The sequence below is a fragment of the Physcomitrium patens genome, chromosome 14 (assembly GCF_059467195.1).
Source record: "Physcomitrium patens ecotype Gransden chromosome 14, ASM5946719v1, whole genome shotgun sequence".
Classification (NCBI taxonomy): domain Eukaryota; kingdom Viridiplantae; phylum Streptophyta; class Bryopsida; order Funariales; family Funariaceae; genus Physcomitrium; species Physcomitrium patens.
The window spans coordinates 1908783-1929019 of NC_143423.1; the positions used below are offsets into that span (position 1 = coordinate 1908783).

Below are 20237 nucleotides of genomic sequence, written 5' to 3' on the forward strand. Positions count from 1 at the left end.
TCTTAAGAAAAATATTATGAATAACATAAAGGTATAAACTATAATAAAACAATGTGTAAAAAATGAAAAATATACTGTTCTTACTATTTTAATTTACCACATTTGTATATTGATAGCTATGACATGCGTATGAATAACTATTATATGACTTAAATATGTATATGCATAAATTATACATGTTCTAAGAACTAAAGTAGAATAAAAACATTTTAATATATTTTTTTGTAGACTGATTCTCAAAAATATTGAATTACATTGTCAGTGGCCCACAAAGGGATTGAATTTATGAATGCCAAATTTGAATGATATTTATTTTTGTAGACGTTATCATATCTTCAAATCATTATTTTAACTTAAAAATGATAGTTGGTAGAAAATTCCTAGATTCATTCAGAGTTTACAAATCCATATATGAATATTTTAGTTCTATTATTAGTGTGTCTGCGTGGAGGATTCTGATTTTTTAAATTACAAAATGATATGGTAGACAGAATCAAATCTAAATATATAAAAAAGGATTGTACCTCCACATGAAGATTTATAAGCGAACTGTTACAAAAAAATAAAGTAATTATATAATATTCTGGAAATAAGTCACAAGGTGAAAAGAAAAACAAAAATAATGAAATGCATCCAAGAACACATCTTTTGTCATTGCACAATAATTGTGTACATTTCTAGTTCTTTTATGTCAAAATCAATATGTTTGACATTGTTACATTTTTTATTGTAATAATTCTTCATAAAAAATATATATATATATATATAATTCTATAAATTCAAGGATTTTTATTTTGAAAAAATACTTAAAATACACACCTAACATTTCTAAACATGTGATATTACATTCATATTTAAGTTTTGATATTCTAAAACCTCTTTTACATTTTAAAAATGTTAAGTGCTTTGTTTGCAAAGAATAGAAAAAAATCGTCCTTTTCTCACATCATTCAAATGAACAACCCATCATAGATGTATTGAAGAAATTTACATATGCAAAGAAGAATGTGACGGCCTAGCAAAATAGGTATCCAGCTGATACCCAGTACTGGATGAACTCAAATCCCTAATGAACACTTTATCAAATCCTTGACTCAGTCTAGTTGCTCATATATGTTTATTTATTTACTTATTTAAGAACCCCAAATATTTAGTCTTGCATTTTCCTACCAATATTTTAAGGACTCCCAACAATTGGTTGCCGGTAAGTGAGTTTTTGCAGGTAAATTTGAGATAGCTAGTCAACATTTATGTCTTTAGACACACATGAATGACAGACAAATGAAGTAAAAACATCTAAATGCAAGCTAGGTATCTATTATGTGAAATGTGAAATCTGACTGTTACATCACACATGGATAGTAAAAGTTACCCAACCAAGACAATGCAATTTTTTTTCCTGTTTCACTTCCATAAATCTTTCAAAAAATGAGAAGCATCTGAAATCATGGGAATAATTAAAGCTGAACATAAAAAAGCGATATGAACATATTTTATTATACCAAAGAACAAGGGCTAAAAATAATAACAAATACTCAGGCACAACCAATCCTGAATCTGGTAGTGTCATTAAAACCACGGAAGAGTTTCCCAACATAGCCTCAAGCCTCATGTGGGTTTCTATGGTGCTAATGTGAACAGGGCCAAAATTCAACTAGTTTCCTTCATTAGACAGGTGCGCGTGAACACGGCAGGATTGTGTGGCTCTCGGGATGTGGATCCAGACCCCACGGTCGAGACGTGGGATATGAAACGGGACCTGGAGTCATCTCCGGTGCTCTCAACCGGAGTTTTTGTCGAAGTTTACCAGCAGCAAGGTGCACAAGTGGAAGAAGAGTAGGGTCAAATGCGAATACCCGATGGCTTTTGTTTCCACCGCTTACGTCGGAGTTTACTAGTTGGTTCGCCGTGAAGCCATCTGGAGGCAATTCATTTGGCATTTCGCTCCAGGGGCTGTAGAAGTTTTAGCGTTACGCAGTCGTTCCAGTAATGGCTATTTTAGAGCTTCTCCCCGAAGACGACGACGGCAATTGCTGCCCGTATCGCTGAAAATATTTGTGTTCGCCAGTACTGTTCCTTTGCTACGGGTGCAAGCTGCTCGTAGGAAGTATATTTGACCTACTCGGATTTGCGACGGAGCATGGGAAGGGAAGGGACTGATATGCCAGACAAGAGAGTAGTGAAGTCATGCGATGCGATTTCTGTACACTGGCTCGTGGACCGGACGTAGTATGATGGCAGGGTCAAGTCTATGAATGTTGGTTCTGGCATTTGCAAAGTTCTGTATGACAATGGCAAGAGCGAGACGGTGAATTTGTTCAAGGAAAGTCACAAAGTCAACGGGGGCGGGAATGGAAATGAGCTGATCGAAAGAGTGTTGGCAGACTATGAAGAAGTGTCGATGCTGCTTGGACGCATCGGTGTCGTTCTTCGTGATGTGTGTAAGTGCGTGCGGGATTTTTTAAAATTTATATTCCTGGTGTACGGACTGGAATGCCTTGGCGAAAGCAAATTTTCGAAGTTTCTTTGTTTCATTCTTGCGTTTCACTTTTTAGCAGGGATTTAATTTATATCATTAGCAACGTTCGGAATGTTAGTTTTGTTGAGCGCATTGATGAGTTAGTGCGAGCGGGTGGCGTGAAAACTTCTGCAGGAGTGTGTAGCAATGATGAGGAGAATGTGTTCTGGTTTCGCTGGATCTAAGAGCGTTTTCTTGCAGGGGTGAGCATCCGTTTCTTACGATGTATATTCGTAAAATTTTCATTGAAAGTTTAGTTTTGCTCGCTTCATCCAGGATAAAAATGCTGAGAAAGGTAAAGTGTGCGTGGCCTTTGTTTTGTAAATTTTCCTGTACGAGCGTATTTGGCATGTTACTTTTTGCGCAATTTAGAATTACAAGGCTCACGTGTGAAGAATATTCATATGAAATAAAACGTCTGTCCCGAATGTAAGACGCAGGCACTCTGACAATGAAATCTGTAATATGTAGCGCTTAGGGATGCCTCGGCAGCATGCTGTTCAAATGGGTAAAGTTGGTGGTCTGATTGGTACTCTGGAAGCTGGAAATGGAATACGTTGGCAAATGTAATTACGATCTTGCTTGCCAGCTTTGGACTAATTTATCTACCCCATGGTGCACAGCGAAGGTCAGAACCCAGTCGTTGATATTCCACTTGATGAGCTAGTCGTGCGTTCTTCTTTTAGAAATTCTCGAAATGCAATGTACTGCGGTTGTTAGAGCTTGAGTTTTTGATGGCAATATTTCTGAATAGGGACGGTGCACGAGGAGAGTATTGGCGAGAAACTTTGCTTTCTGTGGTAACTTGTGAAGGATTAGTCAGCTTCTCAGAGGAAATACGGTATAAGGCAATGCAATGCACAGACGCCTAATTTTTTTCTTAACACCAGCGGTCGTGTTGGTATGTATTTGGCAACGTGGTTTGCTGGCGTCGAGGCACAATCGGCAATTGGCTGCATCTCAAGTTATTTGAGCTAGTGTTGTCTTCGATCGCATCGTATGAATAGTCTCTCATCCTGCTCGTGGTAGATGTATCCAGAAACGTAGCGAAGTCTTCTATTTCGTTGCTGCTATGGCCAGAGCTTTCGCGATCCTTGGCAACCGACAGTCTGGTGATTTTCTGAGACTCCTTTTCCGCTCAGTCATATGTAGGCATACATGGTATATAATGGTATATGTTCATAAATGACATAAATTAAAAGAAACACATGGTGCACCAAATAAATGAGGTGAAGAATGTAACATCTCTAAGTTAGTTGGACAGTCATGCCTGCACCGAAGTTTTATTTCGAATATTTATGAATGATATTAGTAAACTACGTTGCCAAATACATACCATCACGACCGCTGGTATGTATTTGGCAACGTGGTTCTCAGAAATAAAGTTTATTGACTGTAGTTTTATTTGAATATTTATGAATGAACTTGACTTCTGAAATGACTTAGTGTTCATGGGGTTTAAAAATTTGCTGGAGTAATGTGAGGTTTCATGACCGTTTTGTTCGTTCTTCAGAGTTTGGTGCAAGCATGACTATCCAACTAACTTATTGGAACTCCCTCTGTAAGTATATTGTACAGCTGAAGCGTATTTTAGTAGCCTAGTCGTCACAATCAGATTGTTTGATTTTAAGGCTTTATTATGCTGACTAAGTCAACATCATAAAGTTCCAAGTGTCCGTCAAACAGGGAATAGCAGTTTGTGCCAAGTCTGGTAGGGCTGATCAGGGAGCATTACTATGATTGGTGTCGAATCATGTATGAGCTCAGTTCATTTGGTCCACACCTGAGCAGAAGAAACTGACACTCCCTTGTTTCCTTGATTGATATTCGCCATCCACTATGTCTTGGACATAGCGAGTTCATTGAATGGTTGCCCAACTCAAGTGTATGTAGAGTCCACATGTGAATGCTAAATTTATGAGAGAGAACATGATCCGTCAGAGATTAATTCCTATTTTTTGATCAGATCAAGAACAATTTTCATGCTGGAAGTTAGGCGGAAAGCTTCCTTACCTTAGGAGGAACATATCTCATCTTGGAAAACAGGAGAAAGAACAGGGAAGGGTATGATGAGTGAACAGGTTAAAGATGGTCTTTCTGATAGGTTAAGAAGAGATGTTTATGAAGGGTATTATGGCGCAGATGTTGAAGAGGATAAATCAAATGTTGAACCAGAAAATTCATTGGACATCACAGGCAAAGATCATTGTGGTCAGAAAGGAAACAAGAGAACCTCAAGGATAAGTAGAGATGCTGAAGAAGATGGTAAGACTGAAGATTCCTGCGGAGTCGGAAATAGTCCACAACCGATGAGTGGTACTCCGCAGCCTAAGAATGCAAAAAGGTCGAGAATAACGAAACGAAGAATGCCTGACCACGAGGAAAGGAACTCCGAGGAGGAGCATACGGGCGACATTAGTGGAGATGCTGAACTGGCCACAAGCAAAGTGAAGCAAGGACTGAAAGAAATTCAGAGCGCTTTAAGGACAGGAAATGTACCTGATAATAAAACAAATATTGGTGCTCGTAGCAGTTTCACTAGAAGTGCAAAAGTGACGGGGTCTAGTGTGCAGCCGAAAATCGGGGATAATCAGAGAAGGCTACGGCATATCAAAGAGGTAGAGCCATCAGAGAATGAAGGTTTAGATGACGAAAGTTCTGGGGCAGGAAGTTCAGATGGCACTTTTTCTGATAGTTCTCAGGAGTCTGACCGAGGGAAACATGCCAAATCAATAACACGGACTAGAGTGTCAAAGCGAAAGTCAGATGAGATTGTTTCTTGTTTTGAAAAGAAAGTCAGAAGACGAGGAAGCAGGTGGGAATCACATATCCCGACCTTTTTTCTTATTTGGATTGGTCACTAAGGCTCCTCAATTTATCTGCTCAGTATCTCCATTCAAATTGGCCGTTTAATGTATCTTGGAAATACATTTGAAAGCGGTTTTTCATACAAGAAAGGGAAATCCACTTCATAATTTGAAATCACGGGTTAGTGATGCTATTGAGTATAGGAAGCTTATTACTCAAGTAAGTCACAGGTTTTGTTATAAATTGTATTTGACCGAGTACGGGTAAATCCAATGTGGAATACAATGAATAACAAATTATCGTTTCTAGGCTTGGCAATTCTGGTCCAGGAAAATCGTCAAGGGAGGCTCGAAGTGAGGTGAATGGCGATTTTGTCATGGAGGGAAATATAGACGTTTCGTCGTGCAACGAAAATGACAAGGGCATAATTGATGGAAAGATCAATGGTATTAGTGGTGATAACTGTGCTCAATATCATATGAAACAGAGGTTTTCCAAGAAGGGAGAAGTTTCAAGAATTAAGCAGAAACCTCAACGGGATGGAAATTCATTAGATGAAGAAGTTTGCTCCGTTTGTGAGGTACTGTGTATCAGTATTAGCAGTAGTGGCTTGTCTTACATGAGCTCTCTAGAATACTCATACAGTTTTGGGGGGTTGTCTCTTTTGTGTTTGGAAATGTGCCTTTTCGATGTTAGGACATATGTCCTTGTGTAAGCATTGGTTGTGGGGCTGCATGTTGCTGATACAGCGTGGTTTACATTTTTTGGTTTCTGTTTTGTGTAATTTCCAGTTCGCAGGAGCAGCAGATTCGATGTTGTTGTGTGACGGAGAGACCTGTGACGAAGCTTTCCACTTGTTCTGTTTGAAATTCCCTCTTCAAGCTATACCTGAAGGAGACTGGTTGTGTCCTCTCTGCTTATATGTGGAACGTGCGAAGGAAGCCATTGGCACAATTGTGAAACGAACTTCGAAATTGCGCACCAGAATGATTCCTCCATTAAAAAAAATTGAGGGAATATTTGGATTTCGTAAAGGTCCCTCTTTGGCTGAGGGTGAGGGTCAGAAGCAAAGGAAGCTACAATATCTTGTGAAGTGGTGTTCCCTTTCACATCGGCATGATACTTGGGTATGCATTTAGATCACTTATTGACACAGTATCGTCACTTTCAACAGTATTCTAAGTATTGATTTCTAAACTGATGAAATGCTTGACTTGCTCTTGTTTCAGGTCCCTGAAGAATGGCTTTTATTTGCTGACAAGACTCGCCTCGCCACCTATCAACGCAAATCCTCGTAAGTGAAGGCTTTACGCACGTAAATACCTTTTTCCAAGAAATTGCACTGCATCCGCAAGAATCTTTAGTTTCATGTAGTCATTTTAGTGCTCTTGTGATGTCACTTCGCTGTATTATCTTAATCTTATTCGAACTGCATGGTTCGAAATGTCAGGCAGGATCTAGTTGGATTGTGCCACGTATTTGTGACCCACGATATCCAGAGTTAATAATTTTGACTAGGTATCTCTGTGTGGTGATTACTGTGGTGGCATTGTGAGCAGTGTTGGAGACGGAGAAGAGATGTCTGATGAGCGCAGGCCAGAGTGGGTGCAGATAGATCGCATTATTGCTTCTCGTAATCAAGATAATGACTGTGTACCTTCTTCACCAGTAGCTTGGGAAGCTCCGGGATTGAACTCCAGCAGAAAGGAGTATTTAGTCAAGTGGACTAACATAGAGTACAACGGATCTACGTGGGAGGAAGAGAACAATCACGAAGACATGCAGGAAGCTATATCTAAGTTCATTGAGAGGCATAATTTGGCAGAGAAAAGAGCGTGCACCGATCAAGCAGACCAGGTTATAGCACCTGCGATTACAGAACAACCAAAATATATTTCTGGAGGAGTTCTTCACGACTACCAACTCCAGGGTCTGAAGTGGTTGCTTAGTAACTTTCAGCAGCGGAAAAGTGTCATACTGGCTGGTATGGCTCCATTACATCAGGCCGCTGCCTCCTGGTTTTTGGTTGAGACGTGGATCGTCACATTAACTTGGCCTTTGGTCTTTCCGTTTTTCAATACCTCAACTTTTTTCTGCCGTGTGCCTCTGTTTACTGCATGCTTTGTCGACTTCAAATAACATGCACATCAGCAGGTTGTTGTAATTTTTTATTTATTTTTGTGATGTTTCTACAAGTTTTACTCGTGGATTACTCCGTTCCTGCCAGAATTTTTGTAATCTAACAAATGAAGGGTGACTCTTTTGTTGTCCTGTAGCCATATTTTCATGTCTCTTTAGATGAGACTAGTTTTTTCTTTTCTTCTCCCCTTCGAATTTAAGTAATTATTTTCTGAACAGATGAGATGGGCTTAGGAAAAACAATTCAAGCTGTGAGCTTCATTATGGCTCTCAAATACGAGAATCTTAGTAACAAACCTGTCTTGGTAATAGGTCCAAAGAGTACCCTGGTCGGATGGGAACAGGTATTTTTCTCATGCTCACGTCTTTGCCTCCAGGTCAATTCTTTGTCCTTCGTAATTCGATGGCTATCGATTGTCTCAATTGCTGTATTCGTAAATTTTTTTCTTTTAAATGATCAATTGATCATTTGAGCATCTACATTCCACGACCGTGTGCCATTCAAGATAGCTGCATCTTGCGTGTATTCTTGAAAGATGTATGCTTTGCATATCTCCGAGTCGTTTCTCAAATTGAAGTTGTTTACTCCTTTGAGCATTAATAGCTCCTGTAAATCGATCAGGTCTACGATGAAAAGATGGTACTTGGCTGAAAAGAAAATTAGGTAGTAATGTTGAGTTGATTGTTTTTGCAACTGTCGCGTTGAATTATTTCTAATGACGCTTTCGTAATAACTACTATCCCAATGATTTTGAAATATCTTCAGGAGTTTGGACAATGGGGAGCAGATCTGAATACAGTGATTTATCAAGGTGACAAAGAAAGTCGGACAATGATACGCAACTATGAGTTTTTCACGAGAGAGAAAATTCCTCTTTTTGATGTTTTGGTAACATCTTATGATCTGGCAATGCTTGACAGCTCCCTTTTGGAAAAAATGGATTGGGCTTGCATCATAGGTTAGTTCCCACCTTTTAGCTACTTACGCCACGTATGATTTGTTTTGCGCTGATTTTGCCCACGCTTTTTCAAGAGAATCAACACTTACTCTTTTAGGCCGTCTGCATCTTACACATGCTTGCACATCTTGCTCAGTTTAGCTGTCTTGTTGCTTGCTGAACGATTTCCGTCTGTTTTCTTTTGTTGATTTCTTGTTTAGTGCCTGAATTTTTTTCATTCTTACAAATTTCCGTGTGTCAGGTTTTATTTCAAGTATTGTCAAGTATTGCAAATTTGTGGATTGTTTCAATGTGTTAATCGTGCTCCTGTGTGTATTGGAGTAATATTGTTTTTATCACAAAGCCTAGATTCCCCCCGAGACGTGGCTAGCTAAAGTGTATTTCACCACGAAAATAGCCAATACTGCGGGATGAACTTGCATTGCACTTGGTAGTTTGATTGTTTGTTGCGTTCTGCCGTGTAATTCAACTGTGATATAATTCTTGATTGTGGAATGCATGTTTCAGTTGATGAAGGACATAGAGTTAAAAATACAAGATCAAAACTTGGAATCCTTCTCCGGCGGCAGAAAGCTGATTTTCGGCTCTTGCTTACAGTAAGTTTCTTCGTGCGTGGTTAGAAACCAATTGGAGGATAACCTCTTTCTGATGAAGCAATTTAATTATTCTGCTCTGTTATAGATAATAAAGCATAAACCACTTCTGTTCTACTCAACCTGATATTGCAAATATTTTCTTGGGTATATACTCCTTTTGGATAAATGAAATACTTTCGATGGATTGCTTCACTAGAAGCTAGCTATTAATGGTGTCGGGGTTTATTATCTCGTATGACCATGCAGGGCACACCCGTACAGAATACTTTGACAGAGTTGTTTGCACTCTTGCACTTCCTGGACCCGGTTGAGTTCCCAGATCCGGAGAGGTCAGCTCAGGAGTTTTCTCAAGTGGACGCTCTCAGTGGAGCAGGTTCCAAAGGAGAGGGTGGGGTAGATCAGCAAGTTTCTCGGCTTCATAAGCTTCTGACACCTCGGTATACAGTCATTCTTACTCAATGTGTACAGGAATGTTTGATATAGGATTTAGGCTAGAGTATACTTCTTTAGCAACTCTGAGTTTTGTCTTCGTCGTATTGAGTACGTTAGGTTTTAGGCAGACATGCGGTGCTTGTCTTCTAATTCTTCTTCAACATTGGTTAAAGTGACTAATTTGTGCCATCCCTTCACTGCTCATCATACATACAGCTTCATCCGACAGAGTCTCTTTATTCAGAAAGTGTTCGTTGGATGGGTTTCGCAGACGAAGCTCTAATTCTTTGTGTTTAATGTTTTTCTGGGCCTTCAATAGTTTAGCTATTGACATTCTGGTCTCGATGCAATTTGGCATGGTTTAGAATGCTGAGAAGATTGAAGGCAGATGTTATGCAAGGAATGATACCTGGGAAAAAATACGTGGAAGTTCTGTGTGCTCTCACACCTCTTCAGCGGCATTTATATGGGGCCATTTTAAAGAAGAATTACAAGCAGCTTAATCGTGGCAATACTACTGGTATTCCGCTATTTCCTTTTTGTGCATATTTGAAGCACTTCGCTAAATCATACAACGAGTGTTCTATTTTAAATAAATTAAATCCTAGGTTTTGAATTTTTTCCAGAACGAAGTTTAATGACTTGTTGAAAGGTTGGTGTATTTGTCTCTATAAGCAGAGTTTTAAAATACTATAATTGTGTGTAGGTAAGAAAAGATCACTCAACTTCATCCTGATGGACCTAAAGATGGTCTGCAATCATCCGGTGAGTTGTTCTTTGTAGTGCATGATGTTAAGAAATGAGAATCTATGTTCTGCTGCCCTAGGGTTGCATGTGACGCAATATTCGAATATGAAGTTTCTCTGCTTTGCTGCAGTATCTATTTCCTGGCAAGGAACCTGAACATGGTGATGCGGATGAATTATTTAGGCTGCTTATAACTGCCTCAGGAAAACTTCAAGTTCTTGCGAAGGTTCACGCTTCTTTTTCACTGAGAGTTCTGAAATGACAACTTTTACTATGACATTTGTATCCTTGTTCATCCGATGTTGATGACGTGAATCTGTGTTTCGTATACAGTGGATAAAGTGGATAAAGTGCTTTTGTTGCTCATCTTCTTGGACTTCGTTTTCTTATGTTTGACAGCTTCTTCCGAGACTGAAAGAAGGTGGTCACCGGGTGCTCCTATTCTCTCAAATGAAGAGCATGCTCGACATCTTGGAGGACTTTTTGAGTCACCTGGATTACAAGTTCTGTAGGTGTGTTCAGAAAATGTATTTTCATATCGGAATAAGTTGCTGGAGTCTCTTTGTCTTGCCCTTGGCATGCACATATGTTCTTAACTTCGCAACAATTTGGAATACAACTGCCACAGCATTAGAGAATGAGATCTTAACTGCGAAAGGCCGGAACTCCAGAGCCGTAATTTAGGGGCTGCGGTGTTGGGAATTCCTGGTTTTCTCATCTGGCGTGAAGCAAATATGAGAACTGAGTGAATTTGAGAGGTTTCCTGACATTTCCCAGCTCTCAAGCTGTTACCAGTTCATGAATCAAATTTTTGCTCTGTATTATTTTTTAAATATGGTTCTTTTTATTTCATTGCATGTGACAGAATTGATGGAAGTACACCTGCCTCCGGAAGACAGAAGCAGATTGCCGATTTCAATAGTGCCAACTCCGATGTATTCATCTTCCTCATCTCAACTCGTGCTGGAGGCCTTGGGATCAATTTGGTAAGAAACATTGAATTGAACTATTTGGTTGCTTCTATTTAAATGTAGAATTTTAACTTTAGAATTTTAGAATAATTCTGTATTCTTTGTTTGACATATTTGTGCTTTGTTGTGGCAGCCAAGTGCAGATACAGTCATTATCTACGGTAAGCACCAGCTGTTTTTTTCCAACATTTTACCGATTCTTAGCATTGCATTAATACTTGGTCCTCAACTCATTGAATTTCGTGATCTTCGTGCTGTCGACCAAAATTTACGATGTTCTATCATACCAACTTGAAGCTATGAGCTTGAATGGCTAATTTGTAGCATCGAGCAACTGACCTCTTGATTTATCATTTAGTCTTTTCGGGATTCTCCTTCTGCTTTGCAAATACGTTTGAAAACTGGTAACACTTGAAGCCTAGTGTTAGTTTAACGAGATTCCTTATTGTTGTTGAAATTTGGCCTTGTTGCATGTTATCAAAGTTGTGTTCTTATGATGGCATTTATATACGTTTGTTTTTCTCAAGCTTCATTGTCCTGCAGACGATTCTCACATTTCTGTACTTGTCTGCCACAGATCCTGATTTTAATCCATTCGTAGATTTGCAAGCCCAAGCTCGGGCTCATCGTATAGGTCAGAGGAATGTAGTGCTTGTTTACCAGCTTATTACTAAATGTTCTGTAGAAGAGAAGATTACTGAAAGGTCCCGCCAGAAATTGGCCATGGAAAACCTGGTCATGAGTTCAAGCGAGAAAGACACAGCTGAGGATGTTAACACTCTTCTTCTACATGGAGCACGCAAAGTTCTTGAACAGTACGATGTAGAATGCACGTCAGTGAAGTGGACAGATGAGAAAATTGAATTGCTTTTGAATAGAGATATTTCAGATACAAAAGAAATGGAGGATGGTGCTGGTTATCTTGGTACAGTGCAAGAACCTGGAGGTATGTTGGGTGCTCTTCCTTTGGAGGGGAGTCCTTTAAAAACTGGTCTAGAATGGGATGACCTACTTGGAAAATTGGCAGAACAGGATATGGAAGCTGAAGAAGCTAAGTTAGGGAGAGGGAAAAGGCAGCGCAGAAAGATCCAATACAAATTTGAGCCCAATATCAATGCTCATGAGGATGAAGAGGGTGAAGGAAATGCTTTTGAAGGCGACCCTACTTGCAGTGGCGCGCCGGCCAGCTCGTCAGGGTCTGATTCTGATGTTAGTCTTGATGACAAAAAAATGACGGGAACACGCGGTCCATATTTGACAAAGGTTAAATCCATGAAGGAGGAGCAAGGAGTAAGTTCACTACCACCACAGCAGCATCCTGGCCCAGGTGCTTCCGAGCTGCCCAAACCAGATTCCTCAACTTCGATCCCTCTAGTGTTGCCAAAACATTTCCAGCCCTCCGAAGTCATTTCACCTCGACCTTCTTTGGTGCACATAAATGAACCTAGTGCAATACTGCCTACATACTGCACTCCATCTCTTTCTCCTTGGTCTTCTCCACATCTTCCACAAACCACTTCAGCAGTAGTTTCAAGCAATAACCAGTCTCCTGGTTTAAATTATGCTGGTTTCTCAATCTCATACCCTCATACTTGGAACGAAATGTCTGCTAGTGCTGGATCATTTCAAAGTTCAAAGGCTTCTTGGGAGTATTCCGCGCCTCGTTTCCATGGCTTGAGTGGTGCCTCAGTTTCTCTCCCACAGCCGTTGCAGCCTCTGCAGTCTCCTCTGTCTTGTCCGAAGGAACTTCCAATCCCTCCAGCTCGATCTCTAGTTCATGGTCCTGCTCCTCATTATGTTGCTAGTCATAAAGTTTCTGAGAGCTTGAGTCCAAAGGACTTAAAGATTACTCTAACCTCCAGTATCATGCAACAGGGGACAAGTCCTAAAGAATTGAAGGTTACTTCGACATCCACAAGCATTCAACCAGAAAGAAAGCCTCATAAGTCTCCTATGGTTCAGACTGCAATTCTAGAGATTGACAGAAGATACTTGAGTTCTCCACTTGAGCCAAATGTCATGCCCTTTCCTATGCCAAAGTCACATTCATTGCCATACAAAACAAACATAAGGCCAGTTGACGTAGTTGCTCCTCAAGAGGGTACAACATTTCGAGGGGTTTTCTCCCAAGTGTCCAACGAGCGAGCCAGCAACCCAGAGTATCTGTCCTTAGCAGAAGTTTTGAGGCAGACTGGGTCGCATTTGTCAAGTTCCCAGGCTTCCCCAACGTTTACTGCTCTTCAAGATGCCAAGGGATTATCCTTGGAAGAAGTCTTACGGCAAACAGGTTCACCTTTGTCAAGATCACAGGCTTCCCCAAGAACGATGGTTCTGCCAGATGCGAAGGGCTTGTCCTTGGAAGATGTATTACGGAAAACAGGGTCTACGTTAACAGCTACTAAGCGTGCCTCAACCACAGGAACTTCATCACAACTTTTCGAGGAAGCCAAGAACATGTCTTTGCAAGACGTCCTACGGCGCACTGGTGCTACCAATATTCCTACCGAAGAGCTTAATAAGCGAGCAGTACCGTCAGCACCAGGAGCACCATCCCAACTCTTGCAAGATACCACGAAGATGTCATTAGAAGAAGTTCTGAGGCAGACTGGATCGAAGTTAATAGCTCCGAAGAGAGCAGTGTCTCCTAAACACCCAGTGCCTCATAAAGATGCCGTTGAACTTCTTGTACCACAAGGATCACTGCCTCAAAATGATTCGAGCTCTACTGAGACAAACCAATCCAAATCCGCAGTGATTCCATCATCATCACAAGTTTCATTGGATGCTAAAAGCAATTCCTCACAAGCAGTTACTCAGAAAAATAGTAATCCATTGGCTGGGATCAGGCAGATAGTTTCTTCACAAACTCCATCACAAGTTCTGTCTGAAACCCAAATATCTTTATCGATCCAATCGGCTCCACTATGCCCAAAAATTGAAGCCGAACATGAGGTGTAGGAGATGAGCGACAATCTTGTTAGACCAAATTGTCTTCCAGCATCATCTGGGAACACTAATGTTAAGGTTCGTGTTTATACCCTAGCGTTGAAAGTTAGAAGTGACAATTTGATGTCTGCGTCACTGGTGTTGAATTAATGTCAGCGGTATGTAAATTCCAACTAGTACGATTTTGATTCGATAAACAGCTCATCAATCTGCACAAACAAAGATTGTCCAAGTAATTTGTGAATAGCACTTGTATCAGAACCTCAATACGTAAAATTTCGCTTAAGAGGTCTCTGATCAGTCCAATTTCGCCTATGAAGAGTAATTGTTGAATAATCCTGAGTGTTGATTGCATGATGTTGCTGGGTTGTGTGTGCAGGTTGCTAACACCACCACCCCTAATGATATTGCCTTCATCTGCGCTCTGATGCCTACAATACAGCACCCTGCTGTTTCTTTGGATTACCATTTGTACATCTAATATCACTGAATTTGATGAAACATAATCTCATTTTGTATGTCACAACTTTCTGTTCAGCCCTGTTTTGGGCCCCCAAGCTTTTGAATTCATCTTCTGATTTGTATTGGAGGGTAGCGGTTTTTTGTCCTTACAACACGTCTTAAGCTCAATATAATCACAAACAACGTCGGGAAATATTAACATTATCAAAGGTGATTCATGGTGTAGTTTATTATATAATTATGACGAATGCACACGGGTTTCTCATATCCCATAGATTAGCTCGCCTGTTTTAAAAGACATAATGAAAGACATTATCAAAGACCTTTAGTAGTCGAATCCTTCAGGATGAATACACTACATTAAAAAATTGAACTATCTCTATTATTTTTACTATTGATTACATGTACCGACAGTCGGCTCATCATCGGTAAGCTTGCTGACAACGGTATTCTTCACATTATTTCGGGAAATCATGGGTAATATTTCCGTCCTTAGAGATAACAATGAGATTAACGAATAACCACGAAACAGACCTCGCCGGCTTCAAGGCGTGTACTGCCTCTTTTCTAATACGCAAAACCCCTTGCCACACAATCAACACATGTAACTGGTAATTGTCATCCCCTGAAGTGTTCATTGCCCTCTTTTTTCACATGGACCATTTGATTACTGGGGCAAAGGTTTGGCATAATCAATGCCAAACTGTTGTTCATATTCTTTTGCAACAAGCCAAGTTTTTGAGGCGGGGACGAGAAGCATGAAGGTCCGGTTTGATGCGAAGGACCCATCGGGTAGCAAGGGCAGGGCGGCCAACCGAAAGAAGCTGTAACTTGAGTAGTATTAGAGAATTTGAATAGATCCAAAGTTGTGCGATGCTGTTTGCACTTGTTTCAAGGCAATGCTTTTGTAAAAGTGTGTGCAGGTTGTGAGCTTGTGTGTATGTAATGCAAAGTTTTATCTTCTGAATTGACTATTTCTCTGATGAAGTGATGATGCACCTTGATGTGCTTTGTTCTTGCATGGAACACAAGATTCTTAGATTGTTGATTGATTGTTGCAGAATGAAGTAAGCTTGTCTTGGATTTTAACATGAATTTTCTGTTGCTTTGCTGAGTGAGAGTGAGGAGGATGAAGATTATATGAATCCAATTTTGGTAAGTAAACACTTCAATCAAATAGCTTTTGCAGTCTCAATTGATAAACTCATGTATTTGGATTTAGCAGAGGATTTAGCTACTGTTTGTTGACTTTTACATTGGTTCAGCCGGCCAAATCCTCTACTGTTCACTCGGCTGTAATCGCTGTTCAAGCCGAGTGAAGCAACAACCTCCTGTGGATCTACGTGTTTCAAAGCATGATGCCTAGTCGGCATCAGTATAACCTTGTACTTTGTTGTTTCGGTTTGATTTGTAAAAGAGGCCAAAGTCAAAGGTTTCTTTGATATAACTAAATATATGTTGAACGGCTTCTAAGTTTGTTGTTTATGGTTTCTACATGTATCTTGAGACATTGCTAACTACAAACGACATGTTTGATCATGTGGTTGTGAGAAAGATGAGCTTTCCAACCATGCAACAATACTTATGGGGGTCCACAAATGGTGTTCCCATATCAGTGAAGAGCAATAAATCAGGAGGTAGAGGGATGTATTCATCACGTGAACTTTGCATCTCAAATTCTTGTACTATTTCTTTAGCATTTTGTGATTGAAATAGAAATAATCATATTAACAGAATTGTGAATTCTATACCTAAATATTTGTTGATGAGACCTAGGTTGCTCATATCAAACTCTATATTTAGTTGTTGCTTTAACCAAGATATTCTATTGATGTGCCCTCTAATTAAGAAGAGATTGTGGACATAGGTTTTTTTTTTTTTTTTTTTTTTTTTTTTGTTAATATTAATGCCAATATAATAGAGATTATGGTTATTGTTACTTTTGATTATGCTTAGACTTTTTAAGTAATTGTTTAACCTCTCATATTATATTCTTGGATTTTAACATAGGCCATAGAGAGATTTTTTGAGTTTATATACATAATATTTATGGCTAATTTTAATGAAGCTAGGAGATTGCTCCATGTAGACTTCATCAATAAGATTGCCATGTAAGAAGGCTATTTTGACATCTAAATGATGTAGAGTGATTTTTTAGAGCAACTCGAATTGCTAATGATTTGATTGTAGATCATTTCACCATAAGAGCAAAGACTTCATAAATGTTAACTCTATATTCTCATTCAAAGCCTCATGTCACAAGGCTTGCCTTTTGCTTTGGTACTTGATTACTAATGCCAAGATTGATTTTAAAGATCCATTTTGAATTTATTGTATGTTTTCTTGGAGGCAATTATATGAGAATCTAAGTATCATTTTTTAGCAATAGACAAGAGTTCAAGTTGCATAGCATTAAACTAATCTTTGTTAGTAAGTACTTCTATTAGGATTAACTTATTGTTGCTGTTATCAATTGAATATTGAACAAGACACATATCTATGTCTTTTGGTGTCATAGAAAGAACATAGTCTATTAGCTTAATATTTTTTTTTTTGATTTATATTAAGCATCAAAGAAAGATTAAGGGTTGTTCTGTGCTTGGTGATTTTGTATGTTGAGTTATGATTGTAGTTGAAAAATCTTGAAAAATATTTGGTGAAGGTAGAGTATGAAGGATGTCGTTGAGAGCATTATCCAATTTTGAAGTTGTGACTTATATGTTATTATCATAGCATGAGATACTCGTAACTTGACCAATGAATAAGTAGAAGATATTGTCATTTGAAGAGATTGAAGGTGTAGTGGATAGAATTCTCACATTGTCTTTATTAAAGTGAATATCTTTAGAAATAATGATCTTATTTTTTTGAACTTAAAATATCTATAACTTTAGTATTATTGTCATATTCAACTAATATATATTTTTGAGCTTGAACCTCTAGTTTATTTATAATTATCAAGTAATAAAAGATTATCCATTCAAATATACATAAATAAGAGAGATTAGGTTTTTCATCTAAAAACAATTATAATAAAGTTATTCTATACAAGGCTCTATGTAAAATTTTATTAGGGATATAATTGGTTGTATAAGCTACTTCTTTCTATAAGAAAGATAATATATTTATATTAAATGAGAGAATTTATATTATTTTATATAAATACCTATTGTTTCATTTAGAAATTCTATTTTGTTGAGGAGTAGATGTTACAATCAATTGGCATCATATTCCATGTTGTGAATAAAAGGAGGTAAATTTTCTTGACATATATTCTTCTCTACAATCACTTTTTAGGCATGATAGTCTATAATTTGTTTCTTTCTTGAGCATAATTTTAAATTTCTTAAATATTTTAAATACTAAACTCTTATGAATAAAAAAGTGGATCCAAGGTTACCTTGGAAAGTCATCAATAAAAGTTAAGAAGTATCAAAAATCAAAGAGAGATGGTATAAGTAGTGGACCACATAAGTCTAAGTATACCAATTAGAACGGCTTACTTATAGAAATCAAATTGGATCATAGAATTGGATGTTGATGATGTTTTTTGAAAATACAAGCTTTACAAGATGTTTTCACAAGAAATAAGATGAGTATTCTAGTGACCATCTTATTGTGTGATAAATTGTAAAAAGATTAGAAATTGAGATGAGTAATTTTCTTGTGCTATAATTCTATAGTTTCTAATTTGGAGTGGCTTACAAAGTTGATGGAGAAGTCTTGTGAAGTTCTTATTGGTTTGATGTTGCTTAAAGTATAAAAGTTATTATTTGAATATCTTGTCCTTATAAGTAATAATTTACAAGGATGAGATATGATAAATATCCAATAATATTTTGGACCAAAGATTGTATAGTAACTAAAGTCTGTTAATTTATTAATTAACAATAAATTCTTGATCATGCTAGGTACATAAAGAATGTGATTCAAATATTTATTATTTCTAATGTGTGTAGTAGAAAAATTAGGCCATAATAGGTAGAATTTTTCTACTAATAGTAGTTATAATAGATAAAGGAATAGATTTGACATGAGTCAATAAGTCTAGATTGCCAATTATATGAATGCTAGCTATAGAGTCTAATATCCAATTGGAGAGTTTCTATAAGGTTTTTGTTGCACAAACTTCAAGTATTTCAGCAAGTATAGTTTTTCCAAAAGGTGTGAGAAGTAGAGATATTTTAACAATGTTCTCTAAATGATTTTTGCACCATTCAGAATAATTTAATTTAATTCTTGCTTCTAATTTATAAATCTTAATATGGAAGTATTTGAGTTTAAAATTTTGTGCCTAGTAAAATGAGCTTCTACATTTGTTGTAGGTATCTTTTTCAAATTTGATTTCCAAATCTCTGCCATATTGTCAAGATTATTGAAATATAGATTGTAAGTGATAGTATTTTTTGTTGAAGTTGAATGAATACTTATGTGTTGAATTAGAGAATCTTCTTGTGTAGTTTTAATTTCTATTAAAGTTAAATCTAAAAATATAAAAGGCTTTGTGTTGAGTTGATAAGACTTTGTTAGCTTCACTTCTTTTACTATTTCTAGTTCTAATAACATCTTCTTGGAAGAGAAGATTCTTTAGTTTATTAAATATGTGAGTGTATTCTATTCTTAATATCATTTGACAAAAGATATCTTAGCTTGAAGATAAGCTAATAAAAATTCTATTAATAAATTTTTCATCTTGTATTAGTACTCCAATGTTTAGAAGTTATCCAATTATATTATTAATAGTGAGTTGCCTTTTGTTGTTATTCTTTAAGAAAGAAACTTAGTATGGAAAGATTGATAATGCCCCAAAGTTATTTGTTTCAAAGGAAGGTCTTAAGCTTCTACTATCAAATTGTGTAATTGGTGAGGCCCTTAAGTTTTGAACTCTTCAAAATATCTTTCTATGTTATGGTCAATTCCATCATATAATATCACAGAAAAAAAGTAAGTAGCAAATTAGAGCAAAAAAATTTCTAAAAAATATATATATATATATATATATATATAAATTGATAAAAGATAAGAAAGGTGAGGAGGATCTAAGATTATCAAATACCATGTTGCAATCAAAAGATGCATCATGTTTAAAGAAATTAAAAAATTTATTGATCAAAAAATGGAGTATACAAAGAATTTTGTATTATTATATATAATAGATGTTTTAAGTATAGATTTTTAATATATCCAATCAATCATGTAGCTCTAATATTCTATCAATAGAAGATGAAAAGATATACGATAAAAAAAAGCTTCATCATGATCAACAACTTTGAAGCAGCAAAGAAAAAGGATTGAGATAAATGTTGAAGATATAGAAGTTGACAAACTTAGAGAGACAACAATAGATGCTTGATAAATAAAGAGAGATAGAAGTGAACAATAAAGTAATGGATGAAGGATGACGAGATGTATCCAAATTAGGTGGATCAACAAATTGAGGAGATGTGACTGTAACAGGAAGGTACAACAAATTATTAGATAAAGAATGAAACAAGACATTTAATATAGGATGGATAGAAAGATCAATTCATAAGGTTTGTTAGAATGTTGTGTATTTGAAAAATAAGAATTGAAATGAAAGACATTAAAGTGATTGATAGGTGTTGGAATAAATTTGGAAAAGACAATGGATTCTTTGTTGGTGGATTGATAAAATAAA

General features: G+C 37.4%; 1 protein-coding gene across 7 annotated transcripts; it reads left to right on the plus strand.

Annotated features, from left to right (window-relative positions):
• Window positions 1–1785: 1785 nt before the first annotated feature.
• LOC112291704 (uncharacterized) lies at window positions 1786–14642 on the plus strand. Of its 7 annotated transcripts, none has more exons than XR_016506202.1 (21): window positions 1793–2441; window positions 2654–2721; window positions 2990–3146; window positions 3558–3630; window positions 4485–5333; window positions 5636–5906; window positions 6118–6453; window positions 6556–6620; window positions 6886–7310; window positions 7685–7809; window positions 8232–8424; window positions 8932–9020; window positions 9267–9457; window positions 9818–9972; window positions 10159–10217; window positions 10330–10425; window positions 10599–10711; window positions 11065–11185; window positions 11304–11331; window positions 11748–14194; window positions 14496–14642. XR_016506202.1 is itself a non-coding variant. In XM_090255563.1 (20 exons), exons 4-20 carry the CDS (start codon window positions 4585–4587, stop codon window positions 13057–13059), a joined length of 3780 nt encoding a protein of 1259 aa, XP_090111689.1. In that variant the 5' UTR covers window positions 1786–2813; window positions 2990–3146; window positions 3558–3630; window positions 4485–4584; the 3' UTR covers window positions 13060–13200. The 7 variants fall into 7 exon arrangements, 2 of the variants coding, with proteins under 2 accessions (XP_090111689.1, XP_090111688.1); XR_016506201.1 differs by having other exon boundaries at window positions 2720–2813; XM_090255563.1 differs by lacking the exon at window positions 14496–14642 and having other exon boundaries at window positions 1786–2813; window positions 11748–12497; window positions 13046–13200.
• The last annotated feature ends 5595 nt before the right edge of the window (window positions 14643–20237 follow it).